Consider the following 23,300-nt stretch of genomic DNA (forward strand, 5'->3'; position numbering starts at 1 on the left):
CAAAAACCATTTAACACGTCTGTCCTAAAGTGGCCACTGAAGCCAGGATCATGGACATGAACTGGGAGGTGTGAGAAACAGAGCTGACTGCAGTCTACTGACATTCACGCTGTACTTCTCAGTAATTTGTGGATAATATTGCACTAAGTGTAATACTTGAGACTGTCAGCTGTACCACAAACATTTGCTCTTTTTGAAAATCTTCCTTAGGAATCAGGCTTGTTAGGGATTGTTATGTCGATTAAACCAAGTTTTATTTGCTCATCTGAAATGATGTAGCACTTTCTTTATGGACCGTTGCCTGGAGGAAAAAGAGGTCTGGGACAGGGAGAGGCCTAAGGTGATTCCCTCTTCATCTCCTCCACAGACTAAAGACAAGAAGGTCATTAATAAAGGTGAGTGAGTGGTAAGTCCTGCCCTGAGCTTCCTGTTTTTAGACATAGAATGTGTACGTACACATAACACCCAGCACGCCCCTGCGGGCGGTTTATCCTTCAAGCTCGGGTCCTCTACCAGAGGCCTGGGAGCTTGAGGGTCCTGCGCAGTATCTTAGCTGTTCCCAGGACTGCGCTCTTCTGGACAGAGATCTCCGATGTTGTTCCCGGGATCTGCTGGAGCCACTCGCCTAGCTTGGGAGTCACCGCACCGAGTGCTCCGATTACCACGGGGACCACCGTTACCTTCACCCTCCACATCCTCTCCAGCTCTTCTCTGAGCCCTTGGTATTTCTCCAGCTTCTCGTGTTCCTTCTTCCTGATATTGCTGTCATTCGGAACCGCTACATCGATCACTACGGCCGTCTTATTCTGTTTGTCTACCACCACTATGTCCGGTTGGTTAGCCACCACCATTTTGTCCGTCTGTATCTGGAAGTCCCACAGGATCTTAGCTCGGTCATTCTCCACCACCCTTGGGGGCGTCTCCCATTTACTATCTTTCAGGTCAGTTGCTCTCGCACTCAACGATCCTTCTCCTATTGCACTTGGGGCTTGGTACCCAATCTCGGGCTTATTAGGGCTGGGTATCATCACTGATTTCTATAAATGATTCAATTTTGACTCAGACAGTCAGAAATATCATAATTCTATCATTTATCAGCACATATCCATATTCTATATCTGTGTATAAAACAAAGCTGACACTGTGAGAGTTCATCAGAGGTGTGAGCATCACAGCAGAGGCCTTTGTGTCAAAGTAACTGAAAAACATAAAGGAGATTTTCCTGGCCTGGCTTTTTATAGCAGGCAAGAAAACCACGAATCAGCACGTGACTGTGTGCTCAACTTGTCTTTTAGTGTAAACAGGAGTTTGTGAGCGATCAGTAAAATTAAAGTTCTTTCCTGCACCTTCTGAGCCATGTTGAATCACTTCTGGGGTCTTATTTGGTCCAGTTTTTTGAAGCATTACCTTAAAATTAAAACTTTCCATGTTTTGGTCACTGTGTTATAAAAACTGTATAAAATCACGACTGTGGTCAGATTAAAAACAAAGAAACTGTGAAAGAGTTCAAAACAAGACCCGAAGTTTTACTTCTCCCACTGTTTCTTGCTCTTGTGGAGGTTAAGGTTCTTTCTCTGATTAATCTTAGTTTTTTTTCTCTTTTACAAGCCCAAAATGTTCCTCCAAACTCTTTTGGGATTTTTCCTCATATTACAGGCAAAAAGAGCAGTATCGTGGAGAAGCCATTTCCTCCAGTGGAGCCACAAAAGCCAGTCCTACATGGAAGCTTGGCCATTGGCTCAGTGTCATTGGCTGTGGCCAAAACTGGGGCACAGATACAGGGCATCCGTCTGTACGAATACATAGCAGCTCTGAGGAACCAAGAGGTTTGATAACAAAAACACATACTGGATATTCAACACTGGAAACAACATATAATAATGTTATACATTTTGTTCAGCCTCCGACACAGTTTCACATCCCTGTTTCCTTGGTGACATTGCTCAGCTGTGGCAAGACCTCGCCGGGAAAACTGAATTTACTGGAGGAAGTGATCCTGATCCCCAAAGTGGGACAACAAGTCAAACAAGTACAAAACAGAAGTCTTTGGCTTACTTCTTACTTGTAGATTCTTACTTCACAAATTGTAGACTGTGTAGATCTCCTTGTTTTGTTTGTTGCTGTTTTGATGCAGTAAGTCACCTTGGTTTCTTTATATTCTCAATTTTTCACTCTATAGTTTATAAAACATACTAAAATCTGAACTTCTTCCACAGATTATCACAATGGCTCTTGAGGTACAGAAGGAGATGATGAGAATAATGAACACTTTAACAAATGGCGGGGTGAGGGACATTGCTGTTTATTAATTTTAAGAGTAGGAGCTGAATTCAGCAGATTGTACGAGGGCAGAGAATGCACACGACGGAGGCAGGATTCAGAGATTTCCTGAAAAATATAACAGAGAATTGTATTCACTGTTCATTGTTAAATTTGAAATTAATATATCTATGCTTATCTAAAGATCAATCAAAATGCTTCTTAAATGATTCCTCTATTTACCTTTGAGTGGATTATGCTGCATTTCATTTTCAGCCCTGCTGAACGACCCGAGAACTTTAAAAAACTGAAAAGTGGAGAGTGGGAGTTTGACACTCTTGGCTTCTAATAACCTTGCAATGAGGACTATCTCATTCAGATATACAGTATTAATATATACTTGTCTATTGTCATCCAGGTGTAGCTTCAGCTAAGGTACTTTGCAGCAAAAATATCTAAACAGAAAAATACTTTCACCAACATTGTCACTTTACAAGTGCCAGGTTTGGTTGGACCGCCTTCTGCCCTCACAGTTATTTCATTTATTTTTCAGTAAGGTGCTGAAAGCAAGTCAGTAGTTTTAGTCTATATTAAGATGATCTAGTCTAATTTTAATGAGCACCTTGCTCACTGCAGCTTCACTCTCTTCATCCTTTGCTCCACAGTTGGACTCGTTTTGAATTCAGACATGTAGTCATTATCTGCTTACATGTTTTTAATAAGTGCCTAATTATAGTTACTACTGCCTTTTTGTCAGCTTTAGCCAGGCTGTTCTTTCTGACCTCTGCCATCTACAAACCTTTTTTTTTTTTTCAAAGAAGAGCTGCATTGGATGTTTTTTCTTTGAACAATTCCCCAGATTGTCTGCACCAAAAGTCATGCCATGTTGAAATTCAATAAAATCAGCTTTGGTCTCCATTCCAATTGAACCTTAGCAAGTTCTATTCACCATGTTTACGTGCCTAAATGCAGCGAGTTTGTGCCACTGATTAGCTTTACTGAGTAGGTGTGCCTAATGAAGTGTCTCATGACTTGTGTTAATGTATATATAATATTTACTTATGTGAACCATGTGCTTGCTCCAAGGCCAGCGAAGCATTTGTATGTGACAGCGGAGCCCTGGCTGTAAGCCACGAGCGACCAGAGCAGCCTCTGGATCTGATCACTGAAGCCTGCACCAACCTTGGAGTTCCACTGGGCACACAGATCCATTTAGCTTTGAACTGTGCTGCTCATGAGCTCATGGACCCTGTAAGTTCACCAAAGATAGTCAAACGCTTTATGGAAAATAATGTGTTGACATGTTCTTGTAAACTTTTTAAAAGCAAATACATCATAAGCACATCAGTTTAAAAAAACAACAAGATTTATTGTCTTCTTGCTGGATTCTCTAATCTCTTGTAGTCTAAAGGGAAGTATGAAGTTGCAGCTGGAGTTCTGAAATCGCCCGATGAGTTAGTTGACCTGTACCAAACCCTCATCAGCAAATACCCAGCAGTGGCTTTAATAGACCCATTTAGGCAAGAGGTAAGCAAAGCTAGTAAATAAATCTCGGATTATTTCTGTGTGTTTTGCTATTAACAAAATGTTCATCATTGCTGTGTATTCATGTTCCTATGTCTGTTAATTCATAAGGACAGAGCCCAGTGGGAGAAGCTGAGCAGTATGATTGGAAACTCGTGTTCACTGCTCTCTGACGTCTCCTACAACTCACAGGAACCTCCCATTCCTGGAGTCAGAGGCCGTATCTTAAAACATATCAATGAGACAACAGTCAGTGACCTGATCCACATGACATCAGAGCAACAAGGTAACAGCTGGAGAAGAGAAAGATGGCACATGGATGAATGAAGCAAACCGCATAAAGTGCAATGAGTGGTCAGGTAGAGTAGAAAAGCACTATGTAAGAACCAGTCCATTTACCAGTTACATCAGGTACAAATACCAGTGAACAACTCAGTTAGTTGTAAAAATGAAATGTTTGCAATAGGAGTATTCCTTGTGCTTCCTCTTCAACAGTAAATGATTTCTTTCGCAACCTGTATAATTCATGGTACAATGCATCTGGTACACATTTACACACAGCAGACAGGGATGTTCATCTCAGGTTCACTGTTAAAACATTTGCTGACCTTACTCTCTTACACTTGAAACTGAGTAATATATAGTAACTTGTTGCAAAAAGAACTGATCCAACATATTCTCTCTTTCAACATGTAATATACATGTAAAATACTACATACTACATGCTCCTTGGTGTAATTCAACATGTACAGCTATGACCCAATATAGCATCTTTCTAAATGAAGATTGGATTAAATAAAAAGCCTGTACAAAACCAACCAATCTCACAGCGGTCTAATCCTGCTGTCACGGCTGGTCAGGCTGTACTGAATGCAGGACTCTGAGTCATACAGGTCAAGGAAGGTTTCTTTACAGAAACACCAGGTAAGATACATACATATGTACAGTCATGAAGGATCATGGCTCCAGGGGATCCAGGGCAACCAGGGGAGGTCCAGGGCAAGGGTAACACGTCTACACTCCTCTTCACACAGTCTGTGACTCACACGCTGTCGGGGTGGCTGTAGCTCAGCTCATCTACTGATCGGAAGGTTGGTGGTTCGATCCTCCTCCAGTCTGCATGTCAAGTATCCTTGTACAAGATACTAACCCCAGTTTGCTCTCCGATGCATCCATTGGAGTGTGAATGTAGTTAGAAAGCACTCAATGTAGAGAAAGTGCCTGTGCGAATGGGTGTGATTGGGTGAATGTGGCATGTTGTATAGAGCGCTTTGAGTACTCCGAGAGAGTAGAAAAGCGCTATATAAGAATCAGTCCATTTACCATTCACACTCACAAACTCACTCCACACTGAAATCCACTCACGCTCACGTTCATCCAACAGGACAATCCAGTAAAGAACATACCGACTAGACATGTAAGGGTTGAGCTGAGACACATGGAAAAGAGTATTTGTGTGCATGCTCTGAGGAAGCTTCAACTAGACTGAGACAGGGTTGACCATGGAGTCAATCTCAAACTGCCCATTGAAGTTGGGAGCCAGTTTCCTGGAATTGATTCCGACTGGAACGTACTCTGCTGAAAGCAGTCCATCAGTTTTGCTCCTTGGTGCTCAGGTGGCTCTCCAGATGTGGCGGTGCCTGCGTAGATGATGTTGAACAGAGGAAACCATACTGTTGGGAACAGCGGAGGTTGGTAGCCCTGTGATGCGACAGCCCGGTAGCAGAAGACGTGAGGCTAATTAGGGCATATTTGATGCAAGTGAAGTAAGAACTCCAGGTGCTCTGGTTGGTGGAGGTGACACAGTGAAGTGCTGCCTCCAACTCCTGGTAGGTACATTCGGTTTGGCCATTAGTCTACAGGTGAAATCTCGAAGACAAACTAACTTGATGAGGAGGAGTTCTGTATCCCCCACATTGAATTCACGAAAGAGGTAAGCAAAAGGATGTCGCTTACCTTCATACTGCTGCGAGAGAACAGCCCCCACACCTAAATCTGAGGCGTCTACTTCCGAGAGATCTGCTTAAGATAGAATAGGGGCTGGAGGCTTCCGGTTGGGCGCTATAGCAAATGGCTGCTTGAAAATTACGGCTCCTTGCCGGTTGGAAATAATCCCCTTGGAAGAATATTCAGACACAAACAGGCGGTGGACCAGCGGCGAATAAGAGAGAAGCTACGGAGCTTCCACCGGGCCCCTCCGGGAACGTCCGACTCCGGCGAGTGAAAACAAGAGGGTCGTCACATCCCCACTGGAGCCTTAAAGTGAGGTATCCTGCTCTCATGCAGAGAGGAGGATGAAATATTGTTCCTTAGCAAATCTACCAACAATATGAAAACTGTTTTGCACAGGACAGTTTAAGCTGAACTCTATATCTAAGGAAAAAAATATTTTTTATTGTTACTATTTCTACCTGTTCACCACGTATTCCATATATGACCCTGCCTAAAGTGATTATTTTACTTTTATTATTACTTGGGTTGAATACATTTAGGCTTCTGAGTGGTCAAATGACATGTGTCCTTCTGCTCTCCAAATATTCTGTGAAGAGTCTTTTTTACAGTTACTCCCTAAGCCTGTTAAAGAAGGAACTTAGTACCGGTTGGGCAATTCTGGCTTAAAACAAGGATACTGGTGCTGGGTATTTTCCCTGACACTGGTGAGAGGCCCTCGACTGGCACGAGGATTTCCTCTCAACTCGAGGTTTCACCTGAACTTCGGACTTGGAAGCCTTTGATTTTGTTTTTTTGGTTTACTTGTTTGTTGTTCTTGTTCATGTTCTGGTTAGCATGGGTGATGTTGCACAAAGGTCCACAGACTGAAAAAGTTATATGCATCATCGGGAAAATAAAATAATCACGCTAAATGTAAATGGGCTACATAATCCGATTAAAAGGAGCAAAATAATAGCCAAAATAAAACGTGAGAAGGTGCATGTAATTTTTTGGCAGGAGACACATTTATCTTCTTTAGAACATGAAAAATTGAAAAAACTTGGATTCCAGAATACCTATTACTCGTCTCACAAATCGGGCCGCAAAAGAGGAGTAGCTATACTGATCCCCAACGCTGTTAACTTTGAATTGTATTCAGAGGTAACGGACAAAGAAGGGAGGTTCATTCTGGTAAAGGTTAAATTAGAAGAGGAGGAAGTAACATTATTTAATGTATATGCCCCGCCAGGAAGCTCCAAATCCTTCTATAAGAAGCTATTTGATTTGGTGGTTTTGGAAACACGGGGAGTTTTGGTTTTTGGTGGAGACCTTAATGTTCAACTCCAGCCAAAACTAGATTCATCCAACCACCGGCAAAAGAAAAATTCGAATGCTGTTATGGTCCAACACATGCTTACAGAACTGGGTTTGATTGATGTGTGGAGAGCCTCTCATCCAGGGGATAAACAGTTTACCTATTACTCTGCGTGCCATTCAGTATATACTCAAATTGACTATTTTTTTTATGTATAAATCAGACTGGCATAAGGTTGAGGAATGTAAAATAGGTGTCAGAGACTTATCTGATCATTCAGGTGTGTACCTAACCCTGCACCGTGCTAAACAACGGACAAATACACTTTGGAGATTCAATACCAGTATTCTGAATGAGAAATCAGTACAAACACAAATCCAACAGGAATTTGAAACTTATCTACAAAATAACGACAATGGTGAGGTATCTCCAAATACTCTATGGGACGCAGCAAAAGTCGTCATTAGAGGTAAGATTATTGCCCTCACAGCTTACAGGAAAAAAGAAAAGCAGAATAGACTTGAGAAGCTACAGGAGGAATTGAAATCACTAGAGACTAGACACGTTGACCAAAAAGATCCCCAGATATTGGCGAGAATGAACTAAATTAAACAAGATATAAATGGCATTACGACGAGGAAATTGAAAAAAAACTCAAATTTACAAAACAAAAGTATTATGAGACGGGACCTAGGGCGATGAAGCTTCTGTCGTGGAGGTTACAAAAACAACAGGAACAGAATTCATAAAATCAGGAACCCTGAGTCACAAATTATCTGCAGTAAACTAGATGATATTCAACAGGCTTTTGAACAGTATTACAAAGACCTATACACCCAACCTCCCAAAGCAGAAATTACAATGATAGATGCCTTTCTAAATTCACCAGACCTACCATCTATAGGAGAATTACAAAATAAAAAACTCATGGCTGAGATAACTGCCGAAGAGCTCCATAAAGCCATTTCAAGGCTGAAGGCGAATAAGGCACCAGGCACAGATGGTTATCCGTCCGAATGGTATAAAGCATTTAGAATGCAAGTAACACCAGTGCTGCTTAATTGCTTTAATCACACATTAAGAACAGGAGTAGCCCCACAATCTTGGAGAGAAGCAGTAATCTCAATTATCCCAAAAGAAGGCAAAGATAAAAAAGAATGCAGCTCGTATAGGCCAATTTCCATCCTTAAGGTGGACTATAAATTATTTACTTCAATATTAGCCAAGAGACTGGAATCAGTTATTCCGGAGCTGATAGACTTAGATCAGACAGGCTTTGTCTCAAATAGACAGACTCAAGATAACTTGAGGAGAACACTACAAGTGATGAATCGTATAACATCAGAAAATATTAGTGCAATGTTGGTCAGTTTAGATGCCGAAAAGGCTTTCGACTCGGTGGGTTGGGAATATCTATTTAGGGTACTAGCAAGATTCGGATTCAAGGATGGCTTCATTAAAGGTATTGAGGCACTGTATTACTCTCCAACAGCCAGGATCAGGATTAATGGACACCTGTCTCAAAATATTAACTTGAAGAGAGGGACACGCCAGGGCTGTCCCTTGAGCCCGTCCCTGTTTGCCTTGTACATTGAACCTCTGGCTCAGGCTATTAGAGAAAACTCTGAAATACAAGGAATTATTATCAGGGGAGAAGAACACAAGACTTGTATGTTTGCCGATGATGTTCTACTTTTTATTACAAATCCTGAATCAAGCTTGTTCCATTTGATGACCTTGCTAAAAGTCTATAATCATTACTCTGGCTATAAACTGAATATTCAAAAAACTCAATCCCTTACATTCAATTATATACCTCGAACGGAAACCAAAAAGAAACTTAACTTCAAATGGGACTCTCCCACAATAAAATATTTGGGAGTAAACCTAACAAAAGACATGTCTAAACTTTATGAAATCAATTATGGCCCCCTCAACAAAGAGATCAAATCTGACCTGACTCGGTGGTCTCTCCTCCCCCTAGATATGAGTAATAGAATAGAAATAATAAAAATTAACATTCTGCCTCGGATTCTCTATCTCTTCCAGTCATTGCCCCTGGAGATACCCCAAAAACAATTTGACGAATGGGATGGATGGATCTCACGGTTCATCTGGAACAGCAGAAGACCAAGAGTCCAGTATAAAACGTTGCAATTGAAAAAAGAGAAGGGAGGGAGAGCTTTGCCGTGCTTACAAGATTACTATTATGCCGCACAACTGAAACCCCTGGTAAACTGGTGTTCCCCAAATTATGAAGCTAAATGGAAAACCATGGAAATTACTCAATTAGACGTCCCATTACAGTCTCTTTTAGGAAATAAAAACCAAGCTGAAAAATTTTACAAAAATTTGAACCATTTGATCCGGTTCACCCTGAAACTATGGTTCAGGGTAGTGTGGAAACTACAAATAGAAAAACAGGCTAAGACCTTGAATTGGATAGCTTATGACCCGGAATTTGTCCCTGCCAGGCTGGATGGGACCTTTAAACAGTGGACTCAGAGAGGAATTACTTCTTTTTGTTCACTAGCAACAAACAGGGGATTTCAAAGCTATAAAACTATTTCAGATACATACGGATTGGAAAAGCATGACTTCTATAGATACTTGCAAGTTAGAGACTATTACAACAAGACGCTACTAATCAGAGATGAAAACGAATACAATCTAATTCATATCTTTCAAGATGCATACAAAAAAAAGGACTCTAATAAGTTGGTCTCAAAAATATACGGATGTATACAAGCCTCTAAAAATCACACTACGTTGTATATTAAGCAAAACTGGGAGAGGGAATCAGGCTCACAAATATCAGCGGACAGCTGGTTTGGAATATGTGAGTCTCAAGCTACCACTGCAAATTCAAGGTCCTTGAGAGAGTTTGGTTGGAAAAATGTTGTGAAATTTTTTATCACTCCTAAACTAACAGCTCAGCAAACAGGCTCACAGAGCCAGGGCCTTTGTTGGAGAGGTTGTGGTACCCCCATGGCAAACCATTTTCATGTCTTCTGGGCCTGCCCAAGAATCCAGCCATATTGGGGGGAGGTAACCATTGAGATAAACAAAATAATCGGGATAAAAATAGACTATTCATTTGATACGTTGTATCTTGGCAAATTACTTAAGGCGCTTCCACATAAAGATAATTACTTATTGAAAATACTTTTGGCTTGCAGCAGAAAGGGCATAACCCGAAGATGGCTAAAGGCAGACCCTCCAACTCTGGCCCAGTGGCATGGGATAGTGAAAGAAATTTTTGGAATGGAGAGACTTACCTTTGTCCTTAGACTTGAGCTTGAGAAATTCAAGAAGCTCTGGGAAAAATGGATTGTGTATTCCCTTTGTACTGAATAATTGAATATTACCTTGATGTAAGTATATACTAATGTTGAGACTGTGTACGTCTTCCATGCTGACCTAATGTTTTGTATTCTTATACTGTAAATTAATAAATAAAAAGTTATAAAAAAAAAAAGATAGAATAGGGGCTGAGGTGAAACGCTGCTTTAGGTGATTAAAAGCAGCCTGAGCAGACTGATCCCACTGAAAGGGAACCTTGGGAGAGGTCAGGGTGAGTGAGAGATGAGACAGTCTTACTGGAATCCCAAATGAAGCTGCGATAAAAGTTAATTAAACCCAAAAAGCATTGGAGCTGCTTCCAATCTGGGGGTTTGGGCCAGTCGAGTACTCCTCGGACCTTCACTGGGTCCGGTTTGATGTTCCCCTGCTCAGTAAAGAAGCCCAAGAAGGAGACTGTTTCCATGTGAAATTCACATTTCTCAGCTTTAACAAATAGCCGGTTTTCCAGCAAATGTTGTAACACCTGTTTGAGAGTCTATAAGTCTATAAAAATATTGGAAAATATTGCCACTATGGTGCATTGCTATAGCAGCTAACTGTCTGTTTGTGTCTTGTTGACATACAGGTTCTGTGTTGATGGGAACTACATGCAGTGAGCCATGCAATGGGGATTCTTTGTCAGATATAGTAAGTCTTCTTCCTGGTTTCTGAATGATGCTACCATGGTGGCGAACAGTGTCAATGTGAATTTCTGTATAAGCAGACGGCAGACGTCTACTGGAACAGAAATTAACATTAAATAGAAACTTACATGAACTACTTAAATTAAAAGTACAGCCAAACTCATAGATTTAAAACAGATATTCATCTACAAATAGTGACAGAATTTCTGCATGGTGGTGACTTAGCTGAAAAATGATACGTGCCTAGCAGCCTCGCTTTGTGTGTAACCAGAATGCAACCAGCTGGTAACCAGTTGAGTCACACTATTGCACTGACCAGTTTCAGAAGTATTGTGCTTATCGGCACAGACTCACTTAGAATGATTTCCATGTCATGGCAATCTTTCCGCATTTCCAAATCATTATAATTTTTTTTTCAAATATTATAAATTAAGATTAGGCCAGATACCTAGCCCTTTATTTTTCACGTGCAAATAAAGGGATATCTATCTTAAAGCTCAGGAAACTATTTCAACAACTTGCCAAACAGCTAAAAGAGCAAATGAGAGCAGGTCCAGGGATATGCCCTATAACCTGAGATTCTGGCAAAATACATTTATATTTAAAATTAGATTCGGGATTTAATGAATCGATATCGCTTTATTCAAACTAAAATTGATTTGAATTGGGGAAATTGGCTGTCTCAGTCCCAGCTCCGACAGGATGACCAAGACTATTGACTCCCTGTTGACCCTGCAGCGATGTTTGACTTGGAAGCAGCTGGACTACCACAGCAGGCCCGAGATAGTCATTGCTGTGCCAAGGAGGTGTCAAGGGGCCTCTCCAGGCACTCTAGCAGTTCTAGAAGGTCTAGGGCTTCCGCACATCAGCCAACTTCTGAAGTCCCAGACATTTCCTCGGACCAAGCTAGCCAGCCCCATCCCTGTCTCCCCAGCGCAGGACGACTTGGTCACCCTTGGTTGGTGTCTACCATGACCGAGGGCTAATACCTGCTGTTCTTCTGTAGACCTTGGATGACCATCCCGATCTTTGCCTCAGTGAGCAACCCCCAGCAGTTCCAGATACTGCAGGAAGAACTCGGCCCTCTTGGGGAAAGGTAAAATACAGGAAGTGGATGCTGAGTACTAATAAGCTGGATTCCTTTCCCACTACTTTTTAGTTCTTAAGCGGGACAGGAGACTTCACTCAATTTTGGATTTCAAGGGGTCTTAACCAAAATCTTCGGCCCCTGAGATGCAAGATGCTGATGAACCCCAGGGTGAGGCAGGCTGGGGATTGGTTTGCCACCATCGAGCTGAAGTATGCCTACTTCCAGATTCCTATCTGGCAGGGGCACTACCCTGGCCCGAGCCCAGATGGTCGACCAGATCTGGTGCCACTTTGGAAGGGCAGACGTCAACCTTTTTGCCTCCAGGGAGTAAACAAATTGCCTAACCCTAACCCACCAGGGCTGCCTCCTCCTTTTGCTGGGGACTGTTTGCCTCTTGGTGTGCGGTCCACCAGTTGGAACCCCATGGGCCACAACTGACAACACTGACACCACCATGCGGTTTCTGCAGTCAGGCTTGAACCTGCACCACTGCATTCTGGTCATGTGGACTTTGGTCAACTGCTTACCCACTGAGCTAAACTGGCACTGCTCAAGTGACCTACTCAAGTTCCCAGAGGGTCCAGCTTGAAACCTGGGCCCTCCGTAGCCGGTTACCAAGATTACGTGTCGTGCCCTCTGAAGATCTACTAGATGATAGGAGTGTAGGTCTACAGACAATTCCTACTGCGACCATCACTAAGACTAACCAGCTGATCTACACCATGGCAGCAGTGATGAGTGAGATGCTTGGTTTCAAAATGATAAGCCACAAGGAGCAGTACCATCCATGGAGAAGGAGACTAGAGCCCAAGATCAAGGTAGCACAGAGGGAAATTGGCATTGACAATGCTCAGTGGCTAGTGGATCTAGAGCAGACCACAGCAACTGTACTGAACAGGATCCAGTAACCACCACAAGGGCCAAGAAAGAGTCTCAAGCAAAAAGAGTTGGACAGCACCAGGCCCTGAAATGATTCACGCCTACTGGTTGACTGTACTCCATCAGCTGCTAATTTACAAGACACTATACTTGTAGTCAAGACTGCCTAAACCAAGACCAAGACCAGAGGGTATCGAGACCAAGACGAGACCAAGACCAAGACAGATCGAGACGAGACCAAGACCGAGACCAAGACCAAGACCAAAAAGACTTTAACTTTTGTGTGCTGTTGAGGGCTGACATGACGGTACTGACTGGCCCCAAAGTCATCTGACAAAAGAGCGAACACCTCCAATAACTTTCTAAAAAATGGGAAATATGTAACGGATTTCAGTTATACTTTATATATAGATAAAATTGTAACATCAAACTGAAGATTATAAACTTGAAATTGCATTATGTCCCATTGTAATAGTACTAGCCAAATTACACTGTATGATATCAACACAAAGTAATATGCAGATGTTATTTAAAAGTCAATGGTCACATTTAGTTAGTCAAACACCATTTTAAGTAAAATTCTGTAATCAAACAATATAAAGACATGCGCACACCTCACATGAATCAGATGCAAACTTCAGATATTACATACCAATAAAAATTGTACATTAATAAGAATATGAACAAGTGCTTAAAAGATTCTGACATCTTGATGTCTTCAGTGGCATGTGATTACAACACACTGCCAATGAAATCAAGCCTGTTGGTCAGTAGGGCAGGAACAATAGAACACAGACATTATGAACAACTATTATGAACAAATATATAATGAACAAACAGCATATTTTCAGAGAGGAGGGAGAGAAAACAGTTCACATTTTAAAACAGTGATTGATTGCACTTCAAGAAAACTAAAGATTGCAACATCTTATAGACCAGCCATGCGCGGTGAGGTCTCATTAGAATGCCTCCTCTACTAAAAACTCTCTCAACTGGGGCAGAAGAGGCAGGGATAGAGAGGACCTTCAAGGCAACACTGTGTAGACTGGGGAAACGCTCTTTGTTTTTTGACCAAAAGGTGAGTGCATCACAGTCACAGTCATTTATGCTGTCTAGGTACTTGCTTATTTGTGCATCAGTGCTCGAGTCCTGGCTTGTGCTGCGTTGCAACCTAAATGCCTTGTAGCATGAAAGAAGACGTTTTGGGGGTGGCGCTGAGTCACTATCCGATAATTCTGTGTCTTCTTCTGTTGGTGCTGCAGGTGCATCTCTGTCTACCTCTGTGATCAAAAGGTCTGGAAAAGGGTGCGCGCGCGCGCGCACACACACACACACACACACACACAGACAGGATTAGACAGGATGCTTCTAATGATGCTATAAAACCAAAGACAGTGATAATAAGTGCAACAAAAACAATAACAATAAATAATAATTATTATGCAGCCACCTATTAATGACTTTTTAAGGTCAGCTCTGAACCTCTTTAGTGCTGGTCCGGTTTCCCCATTTTGACATCTAAATCTACCCAGGTCAGTCCAAACTGGGGGTCGAGCATGGTGGCAAGGAAGTAGATCCGATGGCTAAACGGCTCTTCTGGATCCTTTTTGTACATGCAAATCTGCCTGAAAATTCCAGAGAACCGTTTCTCTAAGGATCTTTTCAGTGTCCTGTCTATAGTTACGACCTGGGGCATCTGCACTTCCATCTTTATAAGATGATTCTTCAAGTCCAGAACAGTGGGGACCACCGTGCTAATAGTCACCTGATGATCACCTTCTGTAAGGTCTGTTGCCTCAGAAAAAGGCTCAAGCAAAGTGCAAAGGTCTTTCAGCTGAGCCCACTCTCGGGCTGAAAACACTAAATTCTCTGTATCGCTGCACATTTCAGTGATGGCCTTGTGGTCAAGTGTGAGCAGAGCCTTTAACTGTCTGTAGGTGCTATTCCAGCAGGTGTTGTTTGCTGCTGGGATGGACTAATTGGAGCCAAAATGTGCCTCAAACAAGTCTTTGTGGTTACTACTGCTGTGCTGCAGGGTTGTAAACTTGCTGGGTTTGACAATGGCTCTAGCTATAGACCCTGGGCACGAGAAAATGCTAACTTCCTGGTTTGAGACCGGATGCAGGGTTGTACATTTCCGGTAGCTTTACTTTGCGGTCAATCGCTACTGCGAAGATGTACTCCAAAATCATGTCCAAAACACGAAAACGGAAAGATCGCGTTAAGTTACAAAGAGCAGAAGGTGGGAACACTCACCACTGTTGTGTCATAAAAAATCTAATGATCAATTCAAACTACAGGTGAAGAATAGTCAAAGCCAGATGTTTCCCCCGTTATGTCGATATCAGCTAGTCAAGTACACACCTACACAGCATGTTAACAAACCGTGAAAAAAAGCCACACAAAATATGAACGATTGCTGGTGAGGGTTTCTATACATTAGTATTTACGAAGGGTATGTTGTGACTTACCTTCAAAATTACAGTGGTCCCTCGCTATAACGCGGTTCACCTTTCACCTCGCTGTTTCTCAGATTTTTTAGTGCAAGTTTGCATGCTTTTTTTTTTTTTTTACATCACATTGTGTCCTGCGTTCTGATCGGCTGCAGACCATTGTCGATCTCCTCCGTGCCGTCTCTCCTGTACAGTACAGAATCGCTGCATCGATTGCTAGCAGTGTGACTCTGAAGTGCAGTACTGTGTATTTGTACGTTTTTTCCCCAACAAACACAACAATGTCGACGAAACGTTTAATATATATATTTAAATCCCAACAGACCCCCTTTTCGTCTTTTTTAAAAGACGACACAACCCCTGATCTATCCCATCAATTTTACTTTTATGTGAGAATAATAACTAAAGTGTAACAAAACAAATCATGCCGAAAAATAAAACCTTTCCATAGTCCAAGCATATAGGTCATCCGTCCCCTCAACGGGTCGTATGTTTTCAATGTTCCCTTATTATATTGGCATAATTACTTCTATCCACAACAAATAAATCAAACCAATAAATCAAGCTCTTAGATAGCACCTCGCGTTTACGCCGGTCTGTGAACTGTCCTACCGTAGGTATTACCCCCTTTTTAACTAGAATCCCAGTTTAAACCCACTTCTAACTTCCCTCAGTACTCACTGTAAAATCCCATCAGATATAATTAGCTTTTCCTAATAAAAGATCCTACATTACTTTTGTCACTCTCTGGAAACAGTCTCTATTGTTTAACCTGTTCCCTCTATCAAATATTTACTCTTGGTTTCTTCACCCCCTTTAACGGGTAGCGCATATCTGGCCTTAACACTGTGTTTGGGCAGTTGACATAAAATAAAAATCCTACCAACTATTACTAAAGTCCCTCTCATTACTCTTCATTACTTATGCTCACATTTAACCTCTGTCTAACAAGCTTTTAATCTTCTTTACAATCTAAACAACTACTCTTCTGTGAGGTTTCTCTGTGCTTCTTTTGGATGTCCCTTTCTCTGGTTGGTTCCTGGATTCTCGCCAATCCCTCCGTGGTTTCGCTGTGGTCCTGAAATCTTCTCCTGTAAAGGATAAACAAAACGCCTCTCCCTGCTACGCCTCCATAACCTATTATGTTCATCAATTGTTCTCTTAATTATTCAAACTTGGTTCAACCTATCATGTTCTAGGGTCTATCATTTATACATATATAATCTTCAATTTTATTTATTTGTGTAAGCGACACTTTTGACAACCTTGAACACACTTTCACCGTCTTCCCTCCAGGTGTTTCCTGTTGCTCGCTCTCTTCTTCTCTTATCTGATCATCTCAAGCACGCCTTGTACAAAACTGTTACTTTTGCAGACACACAGTCAGTTACAAGCTCAACCACATTTTGCCCTATATGGCTGTCTCAGTCTCCAGATGTTTCCTGTCGACCTATTCAGGGCATGCTTATCTTTCACACCTTCTGCATCACTGCTTGCTAAGCAAAAACAAAGCAAAATGTGTTTCACCTCTATCCTAGAAACGAATCTACGTAATATCTGTGTCCGTAAGCGTGCATTATAACCCCTTATTCTACCAAAATATCAAAGAGAAAACAAACATTTTCAATCAATTAAGTTTAAGCATACAAGCAATTACTTATGCGTAAGTTTTACCATAGCTAAATTATCAAACACCCAGAAAATCATATATTTGCTCCGGGCCTGCAAACCTGGGTTAAGGAATAAAATCAGTTTAATCATCATGCCAAATCATTTTGAACTCCTGGCTCCACCCAGAGCCTGCATCCTCGAAACTTCCTAGAAACAAAACCTGTGTGTTAACGTCAACTTCACATTTCAAACTCAGTTCCTTCTGCACTTATGATCCAATCTGTGTTATACCACACAAAACTTAAGACAGAACAGTTATCAGTCATGTGCGTCATACAAAATTTCCATATTTTTCATTTCATTTTGATTCTCTGTCTCGTGGTACTTCTTTTCATTTTTAATTTATCAGAGCTAACCAAAATGTGTTTTACTTTCCTTACTTTGCTCCTGTCTCCCTCCAATACCGGCTAGTATCACATACCCTTACTGATTTTGCTATTTTAATAATTTACTATTTTAAAGGAAAAAAACTTGGTCACTTGGACAAGTGTTTATTATTCTATAACTGCATTTTGAATGTAATTAATCTACCAATCCCCTATATAACTCCATAAAATTTAATTGACTTCTACAGTGGCCTGCTTTGGTTAATGGTAACATGAGTAACGTCAAAAAATTTTCTCCCCTTGAGCATTTGGCATTTTCCCAACAATATAATGTAATACCATAATCTAAACCCAGTCAATAAAACAGAATTTCCTTGAAGCAAACATCAGCAACCCAACATTAGCAGCCGAAAGATTAAGTCTGCAGCTCCACACTCTCATGTGAAACTTCCCTCTTCCCCTCCTGTTCATGGCAAAGCAAAGCATCCACCCTTCTCTTCCCGACGTGGTGAATTGTTTGTCAACATTTACTCATCCTAACCTTGGTCCCGTCTTTGTCTCAGTGTCAAGTCAGTCAAAACTTAAGTCCACATTGTCATTCCATTACAGTTCAGTCACAGATTCACTCACATGCATTCACACAAGATATTTGCCGACAGTGGAGACTCCTGTGCAAATAATCAGATTCTCCACCCTCAGCAACATGAGCTCATTCATTTGTTTTATTTTGTTTTGTTTTTTGTTTTTAGAAAAAAGAGTTCTTTATGCTCTTCCAACCTGATCAGGTCCCCACACATGGCCTTCTCCTCAGCCCATTGTAATCTGGAAAAGGTCACCTTATATTTGTTCTCCCGAAAATTTTTACAGCGCTGTTAATTCAATCTTGCAGGCCTGCTTATAACAAAAATGAGAAAAAGAGAGCTGATTATTAGCTCATCAAAACACAAAACATCGTCACCTGACAGGATTTCTCTAAGTGCACTGTTACAAAAATAATGGGCCCAGTTATAGACATATCCATGATTAGTAAAACTCCCTCTATTCAAATAAGAAAACAACCCAAACCTAACTGCCACAATCAACCCATCACTAAAACAACAACCCCCAAAAATCTTAATCACAGAAAAGTTTTGCTTACTAACCCTAATCTGACAATATGTTGTGGGAATTAGAACTTCGGGGCCACAAAGGTTTTGCCCGACTCTTGGCTTAATTAATACTTACATAGTCTGAAATCAGACTTAAAATCACTCCCTCTGTTCATTTTCCCCACCTCATAATTCAGTGGTTGGCCTCAGGTTCTTCAGCATCCTGAGACTCTGAGGTCAACTGACATAATTTCATCTGCTAAATACACAGAAAATCTTGTTAAAAGCCACACAGTTTGCACAACATTAATATTCCCATTAAACCCTTTCTAAAAACATTATAACAATCTATCATCACTGAATTCTAAATTTATTTTCCAACTCTGGACTCCTGGACTTAGTCACAGACCTGACCACTTTATTTAATTATCCTGTATTTTACCATTATATATTTTACCAAGCAATTCTTCTCAGTCACAGACATGTTTCCTTTCAGTGCAAGCCTCACTCACACAGCCAGACAGGAAGCTTCAGTTCTTCTTCTTCTTTTTTTTCTTGTTGCCACACATTCAGCGAATTTACATACTCCTCTCAGAAAAAGTTGCCTTGACAAGAGAAATGCATATTTAAAATATTACCGCATTACTGAATTATTTTATTTTCTACAGTAATCACTTCTTTTGGTCAATCGGCACAAGAGCACTTCTAATTCACTATTCTAAAAACTACTTCAAGCTTTTAATCACTGGTTTATCTTTTTTCCTTTTCACAGAAATCACTCTATTGTCATGGAACTTCCCTGAGTTATTCCTCAACTTCAAGCTTTAAGTGTGTTAAATCTAACATTTATGTCATGCATTCGCATTCATGAATCTAAGCATGTCTTCATTGCGTGTATGTATTTGTATTCAGATTAATATTGAGTGTAAGCTGGTCTTCATTGCCTCGATGTGTTTTATAATCAGGTTTAATTCATGCATCTTTGCACTGAGCTGTGGATTCAAACTGTCTCACTTCTGATTCTCTCCATAAATAATTTCACATATGACAATTTGTATGTGTGTCTTTTCTATTCATTCATGTAATTATTACTTTATTTCTTTATCTCTCTCTCTCTCTCTCTCTCTTTTTTTTCGCCTTTCTGTTGTGATGCTCTGGACCCTTCTAAACCTCCATGAGTTCAGTCTCAATCTTCAATCCAATTTCCCATATGCTTTCACTGTATCACGTCTAGGTTCACCTCTCACTGGTCCTCGTCCCTGTTCTCACAGTGTCCTGTGTGGCCTCCCAGATCAAACACAGGCCCAAATCAGCTGTTTCTTCTCTCCATTCCTTCTCTCTTGATCTTTTCAGTCTTTTCTTGGAGGTCAACTCTCAGCATGGCAAATATGAAACTCAGTGCACAGTGCTGTCCAGTGCTTTCACACAGTTATCTTGCTGTTCAATTTCCCAGCTTGTAATTCTGAGTGCATGTTCCATCCACAATTGTATTCATAGATTCTGCTTGACCCTTCAGTGTTTTAGGTCAGTTGCTCTTTTTGCCTGCTGTTAATTCTTCAAGTACATGGTGTTGCTGTGTTTGTCTTCTGTCTTCATCAGGAGATTGGCTGTCCTTTAAGCTTCTTCTCAGGATGAGGACAGAATGAGAGGTGAAGCTGTCAAATTTTAAGCCAAAGCCTGGCCTGTTTTCGTCCCGATTCTGTTAATCTATTATTTTGCCGCTGTACTCGTGTTTTCAGGTTGAGCCAAGTCCATGGGCACCTGGATTAACACACTAAAACATTTATTTAATATCATTTTCATTACTATTTCTTAATACATTCATTCTCTTCCTCTATCTAGATTTTTAACACGTCTCTCTCTCACTCGAGGCACACTACACACATCAGCCAGTTTCCTTTTATGGGCATGCAAACTTGTTCACTTCCTGCCAGACACTTCGTGCCAGACACACACACACACACAGCAGTTTTCATACACCCACACACTCTTTATTTCACTGGATTTTCATCTGTTTCTACAACCTAACCGAACTCTTATTTTATATTTACAGTCTATAGACCCTATGTAACTGTGCGAAGTTTTCATATAAAAAGAATGCACCCTCAGTATACACACACGCACACAAATATACTCTTTGCATTTGCAAGCATTCACATCAAAATCTTCAGCGTACTTAACATTGTTCTTTTGGCACAAATCCTCAGCACAATTCAGTTTTTCCACACAGATCACCATTCTTTCAGCTCAGCTTTGTAGCACAATCCACACCATACTTTCATCAGCATTTTTGCACACTTCCCTGAGCTTCCTTAAAAGAAAATCGCCTCACACACACACACACGTCACACCCTTTTCTCTCACAGTTTCAAAACAATGTGCACCTTTGATCATTCATTCAAATAACAATTTTACACTTCATCTATACAGTCACACATTTATAAAGACACCGACTGCCAAGATAAATTATTTTCATTTCCATATCACAATTTCACATCATCTTCCTGTAGTGCTAGTCATCCTACTGTTGTGACTCATTTAAAAGCCTCTAAGCCCAGGTTCGCCCACCTTGCTGATCGATTCACCCTTCTCTGTCTGGGACAAAGGGGCCAGATTTCTAAGTCCTATGTTAATTTAAAAGCGCTCCCCGCAGCTTGACCAAAAACTCCACTTAACTAGCGTCCAGTATTTAACTGCTGCCTGAAGCTTTACTTAAAGCTTTACCGGTCAGTCCACGTTGAAGTGGTCACGCCTGAAGCCCCGCTTCTTCAACCAAACAGCGCACTAAAGTGGTCCCTGACCACTGACCATTAACCAAGGTCCCAAGTCTTGGCAGTGTGGTCAACTGAGATACCCTGACGCCGCAGGACCTTGCCCCGGGTCCGGAGCGAAGGGGGAGGTTCTCACCTCTGAACTTGTGTGCACTCCTAGGGGTCCCACCCCCGTCCTAGATTAATTTAAATAACTTTTAAAACATCACTGGGGACTCTAACACCCAGTTTACTGATGTCCAGGCCCAGCCTTCTGACCAAAAGGGACTCCAACCCTGAAACCAATGTCCAATTACCTACTCTCTAATCTCTTTTCACTTGGCTGAAAAGATTATATTCAACACATCAACTTTAAACTTCACCCCATCATTAACAACATAAGCTTTCATCAAATATTCCCAGACTTTACTTTACTTCACTCAAAATTACCATGGACATGTCACCCGAAATCTACTTAACAGATTTTATAATTTACTTTAATTTCACCACTCCTGAGCCAATTTAACGGTTAGATCTTCCACTCGGCGCACAGATAATTTAGAATTCATCCAATGTGCACAAATTTGCATTTTCTTTGAACAGGCTTGTGCCTACCTTTAAATCTTTTTAGACCGTTGTCCTGTCCACCTCATATCAGATCCAACCTTAAGCGCCGAATTTGTCCTCTCAGCCGCAAAAGAATCCCGGGTTTCGGCACCAATTATTAAATTTAGTTCTTTTCATTCTTTTGGCGGCAAAGAAAGACTAGGCCCAGGGTGGTCAAAGCTCAAAAAATGATCTTTATTTTACATTTCCGGAAATGGAGAACTGCAGCACAAGCACGCATTCACAGTTCTGAGAGCATTACAAGCTGCATGTGTATATATAGTTCTGCTACGTCACATATAGTTTCGATCAAAACAACTCCTTATATAATACCAGTTCCTCTTTCTTTGTGTCTTACTTCCTGTGCAGCTCTGCACTAAACTTCCCCTTTCTAAAGTCTGTTGCCAGGGCGACCTGTCACCCTCTGACCTAGTTTACACTCAAAGTTGGCCCTCTCATTAAAATACATAAAACAATATAATCAGCAAATAAGCATTAAGAATATATATATTTAAATCCCAACAATCGTCAAAAAATAAAATTGGCTACTTGATTTCACGTATCGCTGGTTATTTTTAGAACACACCCGCGATAAACGAGGGACTGCTGTTTACAAATACTGAGAAATATAGAATTTGAATCGAATCATTTCTCTGTTTTTCTCTGAGGCGCGGGGGAAAAATATCGACAGGTCTATGAACAGCATCTACATATATATTCCGTAAATGCCCAAGACATCTCAAGAAATGTAAATCGCCACTTGATTCATCCATTTGGTTGACTTGTTTTGGAAAAACCGGCAATAAACAAGGAGCGAATATCACACCGGAAACGAAGCGCCCTACAGGAGTTTCCCCACCGGAAGTAGCATATGATAAGGTGCACAGAGTCTATTGCCTTTACCTCTTTCATCCCATCATTGATTACGAGTTGCAGCGAGTGGGCAAAGCAAGAAAGACGTTCACCGGTTGACCACGGATCAGAATCTTCTGATCTTCCCACATTGTTTCATCATCGAGGTCATCACTGCTGTCACCTTCAGGGTGCTCTACTTCTGGCATCCTGACTTTAAAGGCTCGCTTCATATTGGATGCATTATTCATCAGAATGTAGCTTGTTTTATGCCCAATACCATACTCCTCAACTATGTTGTCAAATGCTGAGGCGATTCGTTCGCCACAGTGCTTCCCTGTGAAACGCCTACAGTCAAGCAAAAATGATTGTAAACTGTAAGAGTCCTTGTTCTTGCAGGCAACATGAGCGGTAACTCCCAGGAAAGACTGAAGCCTCCAGTCAGACCAGAGGTCTGTTGTTATTGCTACATTTGGCTGGATTTCCAGGGCTTTGATTATGTCACCCTTCACTTTAGTGACAAGGTGAGATATCAGCTTCTCTGTCAAGGTGGTCCTAGACACAGGAGT

At 41.2% G+C, this 23,300-nt stretch overlaps 1 protein-coding gene across 2 annotated transcripts in view; it reads left to right on the forward strand.

Annotated features, from left to right (window-relative positions):
* eno4 (enolase 4) overlaps nt 1-23,300 on the forward strand; it is a 41,689-nt gene that overhangs the window by 13,202 nt on the left and 5,187 nt on the right. For both annotated transcript variants that reach the window (XM_031755028.2, XM_031755029.2), the window contains 8 exons: nt 280-395; nt 1,657-1,826; nt 1,901-2,029; nt 2,217-2,285; nt 3,346-3,510; nt 3,664-3,786; nt 3,895-4,069; nt 10,959-11,020. In XM_031755028.2, the coding sequence (XP_031610888.2) occupies nt 280-395; nt 1,657-1,826; nt 1,901-2,029; nt 2,217-2,285; nt 3,346-3,510; nt 3,664-3,786; nt 3,895-4,069; nt 10,959-11,020 (1,009 nt within the window). The remainder of the gene's footprint in view (nt 1-279; nt 396-1,656; nt 1,827-1,900; nt 2,030-2,216; nt 2,286-3,345; nt 3,511-3,663; nt 3,787-3,894; nt 4,070-10,958; nt 11,021-23,300) is intronic.

The sequence above is a fragment of the Oreochromis aureus genome, linkage group 13 (genome assembly GCF_013358895.1).
Source record: "Oreochromis aureus strain Israel breed Guangdong linkage group 13, ZZ_aureus, whole genome shotgun sequence".
Lineage (NCBI taxonomy): Eukaryota > Metazoa > Chordata > Actinopteri > Cichliformes > Cichlidae > Oreochromis > Oreochromis aureus.